Source organism: Sinohyriopsis cumingii, unplaced genomic scaffold, assembly GCF_028554795.1.
Source record: "Sinohyriopsis cumingii isolate HCF-2022 unplaced genomic scaffold, ASM2855479v2 utg002698l, whole genome shotgun sequence".
Taxonomy (NCBI): domain Eukaryota; kingdom Metazoa; phylum Mollusca; class Bivalvia; order Unionida; family Unionidae; genus Sinohyriopsis; species Sinohyriopsis cumingii.
This window is the reverse complement of record NW_028316273.1, coordinates 290,001-303,573: the sequence shown is the minus strand read 5'-3', so window position 1 is coordinate 303,573 and position 13,573 is coordinate 290,001. Positions and strand designations below refer to the sequence as shown.

Here is a 13,573-nt window from a genome sequence, read left to right as displayed (position 1 = left end):
TGTTTCGATTCGACGAAAGTTTGTGATTTTGGACTGGATTCATATGTGCAAATTATACATGAAATACATCGGATTGTACTGGCGCGGGAGAAGCGTGTTTAAGTCTGCAATTGTGTTTCTGTTTCTGTCACTGAATGTTTGAAATCATAATGTTGGGAAAATATGAAGTCTTTCAATTGCAATTATCAAAAAGACACTATGGAATTTAAAGTGTATTTCATTTTGAGTGCAGTAAGGAGGATGCAATTGCACTTATCATCGAAATTACAGCACAATTTCGAAATGTGTAATCCAGATTGAAAACCTATGATATGGCTCATGTAATTCGGATTTGCAGAGTTAAGAAAATACATTTTGAGGAAATTCAGGACGTAAAACTGTAAGTATATTTTATTTTACCATTCTTATCACCAGCTAAAGAAGACAGTATATGCCTTGTCACTTATATGTTATTTGTAAGGATATTATCTTCCGTCTTTTATATAATGTAGCTAGCCTAAATCCGTAACATTGTATCAACGCTGAATGTGCCAAAACAGTGGGTTTTTATGCAGTCCACGAAACATGTTTTAGTTATTCAGAAATAAATTTAAACAACCACAACGTAAAGAGCCTCTTACACGAGTGTACATGATTTGTATACAAATCAAAACTGCTGGCGTCTGCGTCCATTGTTTGTTTACAATAGAAAGTAGTTCCTTTATGCACGTGAATGCTGTATGTGTATTGTCGAGCGCGTTCAGTATCGGGGAATACTGAACGATTCTGACAATGTAAAGTTAACGGGGAAAAAATTAACATATAATAATTGACGATAACCAATATAAAATGCATTGAACAAATAAGCCCATGTAATTATACCAGATAAGAACTAATGAAGAACAGTGCTACAATATTGAAAATAGAATTGAATAAAAGGTTTGGTCATGGTACAATAAATATTGTTCCCCGTTTGGTCTCCTCCTGTGTTGTCTTGCATTTTCTCTCTGGAGGATAGTATTAGCTCGTGTGAACCGAAGACTGACGTTTGACCGTCCATCAATTATTTAATTCAAGGACGCATCCTTTGAAACCTCATGGAAGATTTTCACGTCAATGTTTCGCAACTTTGTTTGTCTAATGATGAAAAATCAACTTTGAAAAAATGGTGTCTTCTGGGTCACAATGGTTCCGCTCTTGGAGTCACGTGTCTCTCATAGTTGTGCGTGTATGTGTGTATGATTTGGATTTTTAATGTAGCTTTAACAAAGTTGCAGTCATATCGATACGATGTCTTCAATGTGGCAATTTATAGTGATGTCTAGCAATGAGACATCATGCCGCAGAAATGTAGCATGATGTCCCACACAGTCACATTATCATGACACCAGGCCTACCAGTCCTAACACTTGCCTCTTAATGATGAGCGCCAAGAGAGGCAGCTGCTTTTACCATTTTACTTATAAGTCTTTCGTATGACTACGCCGGAGTTCAAACCCGCGACCTCCCGCATCCGAAGCGGACTCTTTAACCACTTAGGCCATCGAAGCTGTCTCGTATATTTGGATATTTCACACAAAATACCCCTGGTCGTATTAGGTTCCGCTCCAGGAAGCACACGATATTCTTAGAAATTGACAGAAACAAAAATACTTTAAGAGGTTTTACTTGTGGATTGGTATCAGCAGGCTTTAGTAAGTTTGTTGATACTGTGCCTGTGATGTCAGAAAAGGTACCAATAGAGGAATGACAAGATTCCTGTCATGCTCTAATGATAGGAATCATGCTCTACTGACAGGAATCATGCTCTAATGACATAAATAATGCTTTAATGACAGGAATCGTGCTCTAATGACAGGAATCATACTCTAATGACAGGAATCATGCTCTAATGATAGGAACCATGCTCTAATGACAGAAATCATGCTCTAATGACAGAACTAATGCTTTAATGGCAGGAACCATGCTCTAATGACAGGAATCATACTCTAATGACAGGGATCATACTCTAATGTCAGGAATCATGCTCTAATGTTTAAACGAATAATTTTCTGCTCTGAACCTTTAAAGCATAGAGCACTGACATTTTGTGTCTTTTTATCATCGTACTTCAACATGAACTGTTCGACGGCGATCCTAAATTATTTTCTGCATCCAGCCTACCTCCCTGCCTCCTCCTACCCACGCATATTATTGCCTAATGACGAGATAAGAAGCAAGTGAAGAACTCTTACCCATTGGGACTACGTGTCTGACATTGCAAGATATTTGTACATAAAGTAACATTCAACACGCAGTTCATATTTCATTATTTCAAGACAACTGATGTTCATTGTACTTTAAAATTTTCCACACATTGGTATTAGATCCTCGAGACCAACACTATCCTATCTAAACCTTGAAATAGTGAAAATGATAAAATCGCACAATCCTGGTGTGTACAGAGTATCTAAGAAAATATGTTGATTAGGAAGGAACCTAAGAAAAAAATCTGCAAGCCACCGTAAATTTATTATTAAATTACTTGTAAAACCATGGAAACCATGAAGAATTAAATCCAGACCAAGGGAAATAATGTTTCAATGAACCATTCTTGCAATTAAATAGGTTTAGAGCAGCATATTGTATGATTACAACGTTTCTATGAAATGAAATTGAAGAAACCATTTCGATAGGGACAAATTGCTACTTTCATTGCTGTCTCGTCTAGTCGTTTTGAAGTCAGTCAAGTTATTATGACGTGAACCTAATAATGGCGTGAGGACAGTTCATAATGGTCACTGCTTACATCATCGATCGTTACTAGAATGCGACGGAAAGGGCAAAAACGTCCCGACTATCACAACATCAAACAACTCCAAATTCTTCTTTTCTTTCCGATGCATAATCTTATTACAGTAACTTTGTAAAAAAAAAAAGAAGAAAAAAAAAAAGAACTCATGAATCATAGCTTAAATTTCTTGGCGCGTTGCTGTCAGTGATGGCACACCCTCGAATGACTGAGACTTAAATGGGCTATTGTGACGCAAATATCAACCACTGGCTTATGGACAGTTCAAAATGGACATTATTTACATCAATTTGAGAATCTCGCAGTCATTTGTTCGGGTAGTTCCTGTTAAATTTTTGGCAGACCAACATCCGGCTAGAAGTGCGCGTGATTAATCATCAAACGTCAGGTGTTTAAAGTAACACTCGACGAACATCCTCACCAAAGTCAGGTGTTTAAAGTAAAACTAGACATAGATCCTCACCAACGTCAGGTGTTTAAAGTAAAACTAGACATAGATCCTCACTAAAGTCAGGTGTTTAAAGTAACACTTGACATAGATTCTCACCAAAGTCAGGTGTTTAAAGGAACACTCGACATAGATCCTCACCAAAGTCCTGTACTTAAAGTAAAACTAGACATAGATCCTTACTAAAGTGAGGTGTTTAATGTAACACTCGACGAAGTTTCTACTATCAGTGAAATATATGCACTTTATATATTTTTAATAATATTCCAGCAACTGTTGAAAGAAAGTGTTCAAAATAATTATTCGGTTCAATGTCATTAAACTATTGTTCAATAATATGAAATAGATGAAACCTACTGGTAAATGAAACGTGTGTGTGTGTTTTCTAATTTGCATCGAGTTACGTCATTGTGTCTCGTAGGCGTTAAAATAAAATTTATGAGTTGGAGGAAATATGTTCCGATATTACTGTTGAATTGAAAATAAGAATTTAAATTAAATATCTAATGTCGAACAAATCCCATGACCAAGGAAATAATCGGATGAATATTAGGAACACTTACTCCTTTTCATCGTTCTTTGCCGTTATAGGGCATACGCAGAACGCTGGAAGAGATCATTGTGGAGACTATAGGTACATCTAGTGGCACTGTTAGTAAACTGGCAGGAACATAGCTTTTATATTAGACTTACCGTATTTTGCCTCTTCAACTTATATGTGAACTCTAGCGACAAGTTCTCTCGCTATTAATGATGAAACATCGTCAAATCGTTGTGACATCAATGAGGTTAATAGGAAACTACCTTTTTCCGGATTAGTGAGCGCAGTTTCGATCATATGTAAATACCATCTAGACTGGCTATTGAGTCTAATGACTGTACACTGGAAGATTGTACACTGGAAGACTGTACAGAAGACTAAGACATTGTTCTCCTCTCATATATATAGTCCGACATTACATAGCGAAGGAACAATGGTACAGGGGCAAGTGTTCAATGGAACACAGTCTGCACGCATGCGTTAGCAATTCTCATAGGGGTACAACAGCTCCGATGTATCAATGTAAAATATCGATGTAAGAGGAATTATAGTTGCCATCGGGACGTTCAGGTCAGTCTACATAATTATATTTATTTGTATTTGGCGGCTAGAAATACAGAATTCCCAAAGAATCCAGTTAAAATTGTTCAAGCTCGGATGTGCCATCATAGTTTTAAGTGTTATGAACAACTGTTGTCGATTCAAGATTAAAATCAATCCGTGCATCGTAACTTAACTTTTATTGGAATTACAGATGTAGAAAAAGTGACATCTCGAAGGTGTTTAAACAGATTTCGTAAGCATTATTTGGAATGTGAGAAATTTTGTCGTGAATTTTCTATGGTCATCTTTCACATTTAAAAGTACCATGATAAAGGAGCTGTGTGCACGTCTTTCTATTTGTAAATCAATATCATTAAACAACTCATATTTTTGTCCTGAAACTGATTTTGAAAGCTTTCTCATTTAACCTGGTTTGAAAATATGCCATTCATTCCGTCAATGGAAAGATTGTTTCTTTACCATTTCTATTGGTTATTTCAGCAAGGAATCAGAAAACGTTAACATTTCCTCGCATGTTAGTCGGAGACTTGGACTGCGTCATTTGCTATTAGAGATTAAAAATACACCATTTATTTAAATGTTAATTCATAAGCGTCAACTTTGTCAAGTTCCAATCAGGAGAATATCATTGTTGCGCAGCTTGAAATGCTTGCCTTTCCACATTTCACTGCATGAAACAGAAGCATCGTAATGTCTACAGAACATCTTACTAACTGAAGAATTCCAGGCAAGAAAGCGCAGTCTGTGTTAATTTGCTTAACCATTGATGTGTTTACCCATAAAACTTACGAGACATTAAGTTAATCTCTGCATACGCTAGATTTAATGGCTTCAGTGATTTTTAGTAAAATTAAATGGTAATTTATTCATGTCCAATCATCCAAAATTAAATCAGATTGGAACTAAGATCCACGGATGGTACCTTAAAATTGAGATTATTTTCTTTTCGTTGTATTTTGTCTTCACTGAATAATGGATATTTATATAATGTTCATCAGATGCAATCATACTATTATTTATTTATTCATTTAATCTTTTTTTGGGTTGGGGTGGAATGTATTAAACTCCCGAGAAACATTCTACGTCGTCAGCACATCACACTGAATTAAAATAATTTACAAACAAAACCAAGAAATGATATATATTATGTTTTATTGCAGGCAAAGCTTTTGTATAATTGCACGAAGGAAATGATAAAAAAACTAGAAAATGTTGCCTTTATTAGACATCATTTTTATATGCACGCACACGCACACACATACACACACACGCGCGCGCGCACACACACACACACACATACACACACACACACAACATATGATATAGTCAACCGTATAACGGTTGTTGTCTTCTGGTTATACATAGTTTCAGGCGTCAGCATAATATTGGCAAAAATGGTAATGAAAAACTGAAAACGAAACAAAACACAAGCTGTAATAGATGAAGACTTTTGCTGTTCATTTATGGGAGTATAGCCTTCAACAATGTATCCTTGCACAACGTAATGTACAATTTTGAATAACTCTGTATGACATTTTGTTCCTAAAACTTATCTCAAAATGATCTAAATATGGTGAACTTATTATTGACCGTAACATCTTAGTATGTTATCCTAAACAATTTGTCAAACTCTGAGAGAAGAAAACTAATTAATTTCAGATGATGTTTCCGGTTCCGGTTTTAAAAACGAAGTGTGTATCGAATATTTGTTACGAAACCAATCAGGTTCAGCCGATCAGACGTTGTTCAAAATTAGCATTAAGAGCGACAAATTCAGGTATTTGAATCAACATATAGATGAAGTTGCAAGAAAATTCATTTTTCAGAACAGGGACCAAGCAAACATAAGAAAAGAATTTATGCTGTTTTTGAAGCATATTTTAATTTCCAAAGCGATATTTTAATTGGTGTGGAGAAATGCTGAATTAAAAATACGATAAAGCAAGCTAGACAGATACAGAACTTTTGTTTGGATCTTAAGAGATGGAAAATTTCCCAGTATAGGGTAGTATACACCACAGATATTGAGACAGTTAAATGTTTTGAAAACTGTAGAGCATAGCCTGAAATGTAAGCAAGGGAATACAAAGTGGCAAATATATCACAAAAAATCCCGAGAAAAATAAGATGGACGGCTTTAAGGTTTGAAATTGGCACATTTGCGTTATTTATACTAAAGTAGCTAGAAATTTAAAGTTTAAAGTTTATATATATATATATATATATATATATATATATATATATATATAAGAAGACAAAGAAGAAATCTCCCACCCTATGTGAAACTCCCGATGTGTTCGACATATATTGGGTTTAGCAGTACATCCGCACAATCATGGCCACATAATTTGGTATATTCCCAAAAAGACACACACAGTTAAGATCAAAACAAATGAGTAGAATTCCTCAAATATAAAGTCTAATTCCTCAAAAACAAAGTCCAATTTATATTATAAGCAGAACCCTTTAAAACATCAAAGACGTTCTATGCTGAAGAATCGCCAGGAGACACGTTCCAGATCAAGATGGTCGCCTTTCTATTCTTCTGACTGGCAGCAGGGCGTATCCAGTCCATTCTGCATCTCTGAGATTGCAGTGGTCGATCTCTTAGAAATACATTATTAAAATCTATCTTACACTATTTTCACGTTCAATTGTAATATAAACAGTAGCTCATGGAATTGCCTTAGTTTCTTCTTTCATTTTTAAATGGAAAAATTGATAATCGGGACTCCTCTTTCTATCTTACTTTCCTCAAGAATGTTTTATTAAATTAACAATTTGTGGTCGGCATATGCAAACGGTTGCTGGCGATCTGACCAAAATGTTTATAATAAAGGCCAATTTATGCTTACGATATTCATATTCAAACATAAACACAAAGTTCTTAAATGTCTGCTAGGAAAGGATATGAAACTTCATAAAGCTGTGTACGTTTCCGAAATTGCAGGCTTATAAGTAAGAATCTATTTTGTTCTTTAAAAAGATCCTAATTTGAATTTAAATTACCGCCTCCTCCCCAAGCCCCCATCCGCCCATGTCTGCTGACGAATCAGTTTATTCAGAAATGAATTTGCTTTGATTCCTATAAATTTCTTTAGAATTTAACACATGTACAGATTGTTAGAGTAAAGTCAAACCCGTCATGTGCAGCAAGTCAACCAGTAATTATCTACATAACAATCATGTGACCTAATAGACAATACGTCATTCTCAAATTTTGGGTTGTGAAGATTAACAAGTTTTCTAAGCCAGAACATATTTTATCTGGTACTATTAAAAACAATGATCGAACGCATTTCAAAACTCAATTTTTAGGATTTGTGCTGTCACTTTTTACATTCCAAAACACAAATGAAAAATGACTGCTTTCTTAAATCAAACCGATTTGCTAGCATGTAATTAATTGTCATAAAGGTGGTGAAAATATGAACAGGGATAAAAGAAACAAGAGATAATATTGCATAACTACAAACATTATGGAAACAACAAATATAAAAAAGACATTAATGTTTAAGTAAAGCAAAACTACAACTGCATTTTTTGTCATTAAAAGTATTTACCAAGCCTTGTAACTTGCATATAGATTACATCACGTGATTCAGAAAACTAGAAGCTTTTGGACCGTAAGACCAGAAATTAGCTATTTATGCATTCGTGCACTTGGATAATAACTGTAAACAACTTTTCTATTATTTTTTCTTAAAATTCGTTATTTTGCTATAACAATATACACTTAAAATAACTTCACATTTTACAGAATTGATAACGTCATGAAGCCCGAAGATCGAAAAAAAAAACAACATTATTTGAACTGGTTTTGTTTTACTACAGGCACTCACATAATGTGTAATCGATTTTTAAGTTTCTTGACATCACGAATAATATAAAATATTATGTTCATTTTCTTCAACAAGTATTTCGTACCGAAATGTTATTTATTGTTTCAAACACTGAGCATTTCCTCTTAATCTCTAACTATTAAACAATTGTACACCAATTTGTTTTTACAAAAAAAATGTAAATTACTGAATGTATCAATCTTGTCAGCATAACAATTAATCTTCTCTTCTGAAACGAGTATATCACTACCAAAAACTTCAAGTTAAAAGAAAACAACAAAAAATATTTTATGGAGCGAAATATCAACAGCACATTAGAAAACAAAAATACAAAATGAGCATCACGATTTTACCATTCGACTTTTCACCCCTCTCTCATTTATCCCTGAAGCAGGAATACAAAAATCATAAACTCCCATTCCGTTTACGGATTTTAACTATACTTACAAAATACCTTCCGTGGGGAGAAAAGTTAACGGTCGGACGGACAAACGTACAGTAAAACGGAAACAAAAGATAGATAAGCATAATAAGAGATTAGATCCCATGGATTTAGACAAAAACTTATGACAATGCTCATAATCTAGGCGCTCCATGTTAAGAAGAAATACATTTGATCTAATACTACTTTTCAGTCATTAGAATAGAGCTTGTACACTAGATGCCAGCAGAAGTAGTCCAATTAAAAATGTGCGTTTGACCTTCACGTCGTCGGCTGCACCTGGAAGAACAACGTTTCCGGATCCGGTTGAATCAGCGGCTGTAAACAGTTAAAAAGTTTACTTTTTAATTGAAATAAATATATCAATAATTAAAAAATCAAGTAAGTAAAGTTGGTAAGTGGATATAGAAGGAATGTATGTATGTATGTATGTATGTATGCATGTATGTATGTATGTATGTGTGTGTCTGTATGTCTGTCTGTATGTATGTATGTATGTATGTATGTATGTATGTATGTATGTATGTATGTATGTATGTATGTATGTATATATGCATGTGTACTAATCTCACCTGGACAGAATCCACAAGTATCTGGACAGTCTTCCGGAACATTTGAGTATATGACACATCCTGCACTATCAAATGGCGCCTTTCCACATGTTGACGTTTGGGTTATGCCAGTGCAGTTCACTTCAAAAGTAGAACAAGCAAAAGTAACAAAAATATTATAAAGAATCCCAGTGATAGCATGAGACCGTCTGTCCGAACGTACGAACGTTAATTAGTACATCATTCAGTAACTTCTGGATCTAAACGAGTGGCAAAGGATATTCATATGGGTGTAAACTGTCACCATGTCTTTTATCCCATCCCCGACGTTGGGAATAAATTTCAAATAACTCCTGAGATTTGTATTTCTCCTGTCTGTAAACTTGTATGTGTAATCAATAGGTCAATATGTTTTAGACTGAAATGGTTGTTCCCTATCCAAACCCCAACCCTACGTCATTTAAACATCGCACATGGGTCATAACAGAGAAAATATTGAGGTCTTCATTATATATATATATATATATATTGGTTTCAATTAATGCATACCAAAGCCTCAGGAACATCACTGCCTCAATTATACATTGGTCTCAGCATCGAATCGTCATCAACAAGGGACATGGACCATGGTCTTAGAAACTTTTGAGATATTCACCCTATTATCATGTTCCCATTTACTTGGCATAAATATGCAAATGCAAACATTAATTGTTACATGCCCCTGCTGCAGTCATTACACTGACGGTTCTAACCAAGGGGCTCAACGTACAGAGTGCAAGTTAAAAAGACGATGTTTAATGGACACATACGTGTCATGTTGTTGTTATTGTTGTTGTTGATGATGATGATGATGACGACGACGACGATAATGAAATTGATCATGAAAATGACGTCGACGACGATGATGACGATGACCACTATTATTATTATTATTATTATTATTATTATCTGCAAAAAGTTCCTCCATGTCATTGCACTTCTTGGATGAAGTTTCTGGCCATCTATCCTGAATAATAAAGTCCGTCATTTTAAGAAATTTTTTTGGATGTTCTACAATAAGTAGCATATGACAGGTATTTGAAAATGGCGATGAAAATCACGTGATTAAAACACTGGTGAGAACGAACCTATTTGTGTATGTGCTACCGAACTTCAAATTCTAATTTTCGACTCCAGAAATTACATTTAAAATAAATAATCTCGCATCACTCGATTCCTTTTTATGTTCTTCCATTCCTTGTCATTCATGGAACGAGAAGTCTACTCTAGTAAAAACGAAACATACCCCCCCTCCGAAAAATAATAAATAAACACGGCTTACATCCACAATTGGGTTTGATGTAAAACGATTGCTTTCTACAGGTACAGGTGCACGTGGTCAGGTTGAAAGTACCACCGTTCATGCAATCGGCGTTCCCACAGTCTGCAAAAGAAACATACAACCAGTTGACCTTGAATTAGTAAATTCAGCGACATCAAAGTTTGCTATTTGCTCATTTCTAATTCTGATATAATGCTGTAATGAACAAAAATATAAATTTTCTGAACTTATTTATCTAAATTTGCATTGTACTTTGCACGCGAACTAATTTCAATGTAATAATAATAATAATAATAATAATGAGGATTTTGTATAGCGCCTAATCTTTAAAAGCTCTAAGCGCTTTACAACCTTAGACAATACCTATAAGATAAAAAAATCATATAATACTATTATTACAAAAACAAACACCATGAAAGTAGAAAAACATTAGAAAAGAAAAATCATGCTGAGCATATTTTAGGTAGGAAATATTATTAGGTCTTTAAGTTTGTTCTTGCAGTCGAAATAAGTGAGTTTTAAGAGCCCTCTTGAATGTGATCACTGTCCTTGTGTCTAAGTTCAGTGGGCAATTCATTCCACGTTGCTGGGCCCTGGTATGCGAAAGAATGCTGTCCATATGACTTTGTTTTCATAGTGGGAATAATGAGTATACGATTGTCAGAAGAGGAGCGTAAGTATCTTGCTGGTGTGTACACATGGGTGAGATCGGATAGGTGTGTTGGACTAGAGTCCGACAGTGAAACGTAGCACAGAGAACAAATATATGGTATAGTCTCGTTCATCGGACTTTCTTTAATATACATCATCATGAAAGGAAAACATCTACCGGTAGTTTTATGACGAACGTATAATTTGGGATAAACCAATCAAAAAAAGTCCTGCCTAAACCAATCAAATTGTCACTCTTATCTTTTTTGAAGTGATGATTTACTTTGTATTTATCCTTATAGTTTCTTGAACTTCACTAACCAAGATAATCCTAAGAGAGCGTTTGTTCGGTTTTGGAGATATTTCTTTTGCAATACTAATAATAATCATAATAATAATAATAGTAATAATAATAATAATAACAATTACCATTATTTCTATAATTTTCTAAATTTAAACAGAAAAGAACGATGAATTGTAAGTCTCTAAGTTTAAGGTTTAATACGATACTGCGAAGAAGGTCCTAGTAAACAGAATTTTTCCACATACGCGAAATAGGGCGCAAATCCGTTCAATAAAATTATAAACTGGAAGTCTCGTTCATCTAATGGGCTAATTAAAAGGTGCACGGTTTGAGTCAGTCTGACGATATTAAAACGTAATATAAAGTAGCCCTCCAAAAAGAAATTTCGGAATTTAGCGAGCATTGTGAATTTGTTAATATAGTTAAATTTTGTGCCCGGATAAAAATATTTCTTTTACTTTATTTTTACAGCTTAATATCCCAAATCTTAGCCACCGAAATAACAATTCATTTTTAATAAATGAGTTTGTTCTTTTCTTTTCCAAACAATAAACACATAATAGTTGATACTTTATTCGGAACTGAGTTTATGGTAAACAGCACTATCAAATATTTTTGGACTAATTTAACTAAAAATATACTCCTTTATTACTAATAGGAGAGTGATTAAGTAATTATCGTCTAATATGATATATTTTATATCCCGCGTTTCATCAAAAAGTTTAATTCTCTCAGTTCTAGCGAAACCCTTGCATATTTCTATCGCTCATGGCATAATACGACCAAAGTTAAGATTGGATGTTAGCAAACACCAAAAGATATGTGGCTTTAACGCCATTTTCCGCAAATGATAGGAGATACATAGCGCCAGTGTATTTGATGGAGGACAAACTCTGGAAAACCCGGGGAAGAACCAACGACCCACGGAAATCTACTGGCACATTTATTTTCATATACCCACGCTGGCCGAGCCGAGACTCAAACCCAAGCGGACAAAGGTGAGAAGTCTGTGATCTGTAAAAGCGCCTTAGGCCACTCGGCCACCAGGGGCCACAAAACCCCAAGAAAGAATACACAGCTACTAAGATATTGCTAAGTTTCCACAAAAATGGATAAGTTTACACAAGAATAGTTGTTGTTGTTGTTGTTGTTGTGGGGTAAAACGCCTTTTTTCAGCACATGATAGGCTATGCATGGCGGATAGTATCAATGGTGGAGGAAGAACCCTGGAAAACCCCTGGAAGAACCACCGACCCACGAGAAGCTACTTGCAAGCTTTCTCACACACAAGAATAGTACTCGAATTACGGTTACGAATACTGTTACCTCAACGAAGTAAATGGGATGACTAACGTAAGTACATGCCTAGCTATATAAGTTCTAAATTATTTCAGCATACAAATAAATACTTTTTTTGGAGGTTAACAGTCGGCATATTCCTGTCCATAATGCTATGATATTAATCCACCCACCCATCCACTAGAACCTGATAAATTCTTACCACAGAGGCCATTAGTACAAGTTCCGCAGCTCTGACAACGTGGACCCGATGTGTAAGGGGTGTTCACCTGACCAGCACCATTTCCTCTGGAATACAAAAATATCATGAGTTGTTAGAATCGTAACACAATTTATCCTTCTTCCCGTGTAAGTCAAACGTGCTACGGAGACGGCGCTCTTACTCCGCCAAACACGTCTCTGCAAGCACAAACTTTTTCTTGCAACTATTTTTTTAATATTATAAGCGACATGTTTAAATGCAGCTAGATGGACCACAGGTTTGAAAGGAGACAGATATACATGCTTAAAACTGATTACGCGTTATGTTCCGAGTCATATGGTAGAACGAGTTTGATATGGCGGAAAGATATATAGAGGCTTTTAGGACGAGTAATATCTATATACCATGCGAAAGAGTTCTTGACTTTATTAACAAAACACCACTGTGGTATCGCATTTATTACATATCCCTTCGCTGATGCTTTCAAAAATAGTTCACTTTACAGTATGAATATAATTCAAACGAGGCGTATGAAAATTTGTTTTGGTATATTGAAACATATTGACGCGAATGACCCCATCCCTTCACCACCCGTACAATACAATTGTGAGTTTGTGAAACAGGTTGAACGTATATAT

General features: G+C 35.0%; 1 protein-coding gene across 3 annotated transcripts in view; it reads right to left on the bottom strand.

The window, feature by feature from the left end:
• Window positions 1–5,458: 5,458 nt before the first annotated feature.
• LOC149770111 (cysteine-rich venom protein latisemin-like) overlaps window positions 5,459–13,573 on the bottom strand; it is a 67,371-nt gene continuing 59,256 nt past the window's right edge. For all 3 annotated transcript variants that reach the window (XM_089949370.1, XM_089949369.1, XM_089949368.1), the window contains 4 exons: window positions 12,936–13,021; window positions 10,480–10,581; window positions 9,180–9,299; window positions 5,459–8,925 (listed from right to left, as the gene is read on the bottom strand). In XM_089949370.1, coding sequence (XP_089805496.1) covers window positions 8,804–8,925; window positions 9,180–9,299; window positions 10,480–10,581; window positions 12,936–13,021 — 430 coding nt within the window. In that variant the 3' untranslated portion in view covers window positions 5,459–8,803. The remainder of the gene's footprint in view (window positions 8,926–9,179; window positions 9,300–10,479; window positions 10,582–12,935; window positions 13,022–13,573) is intronic.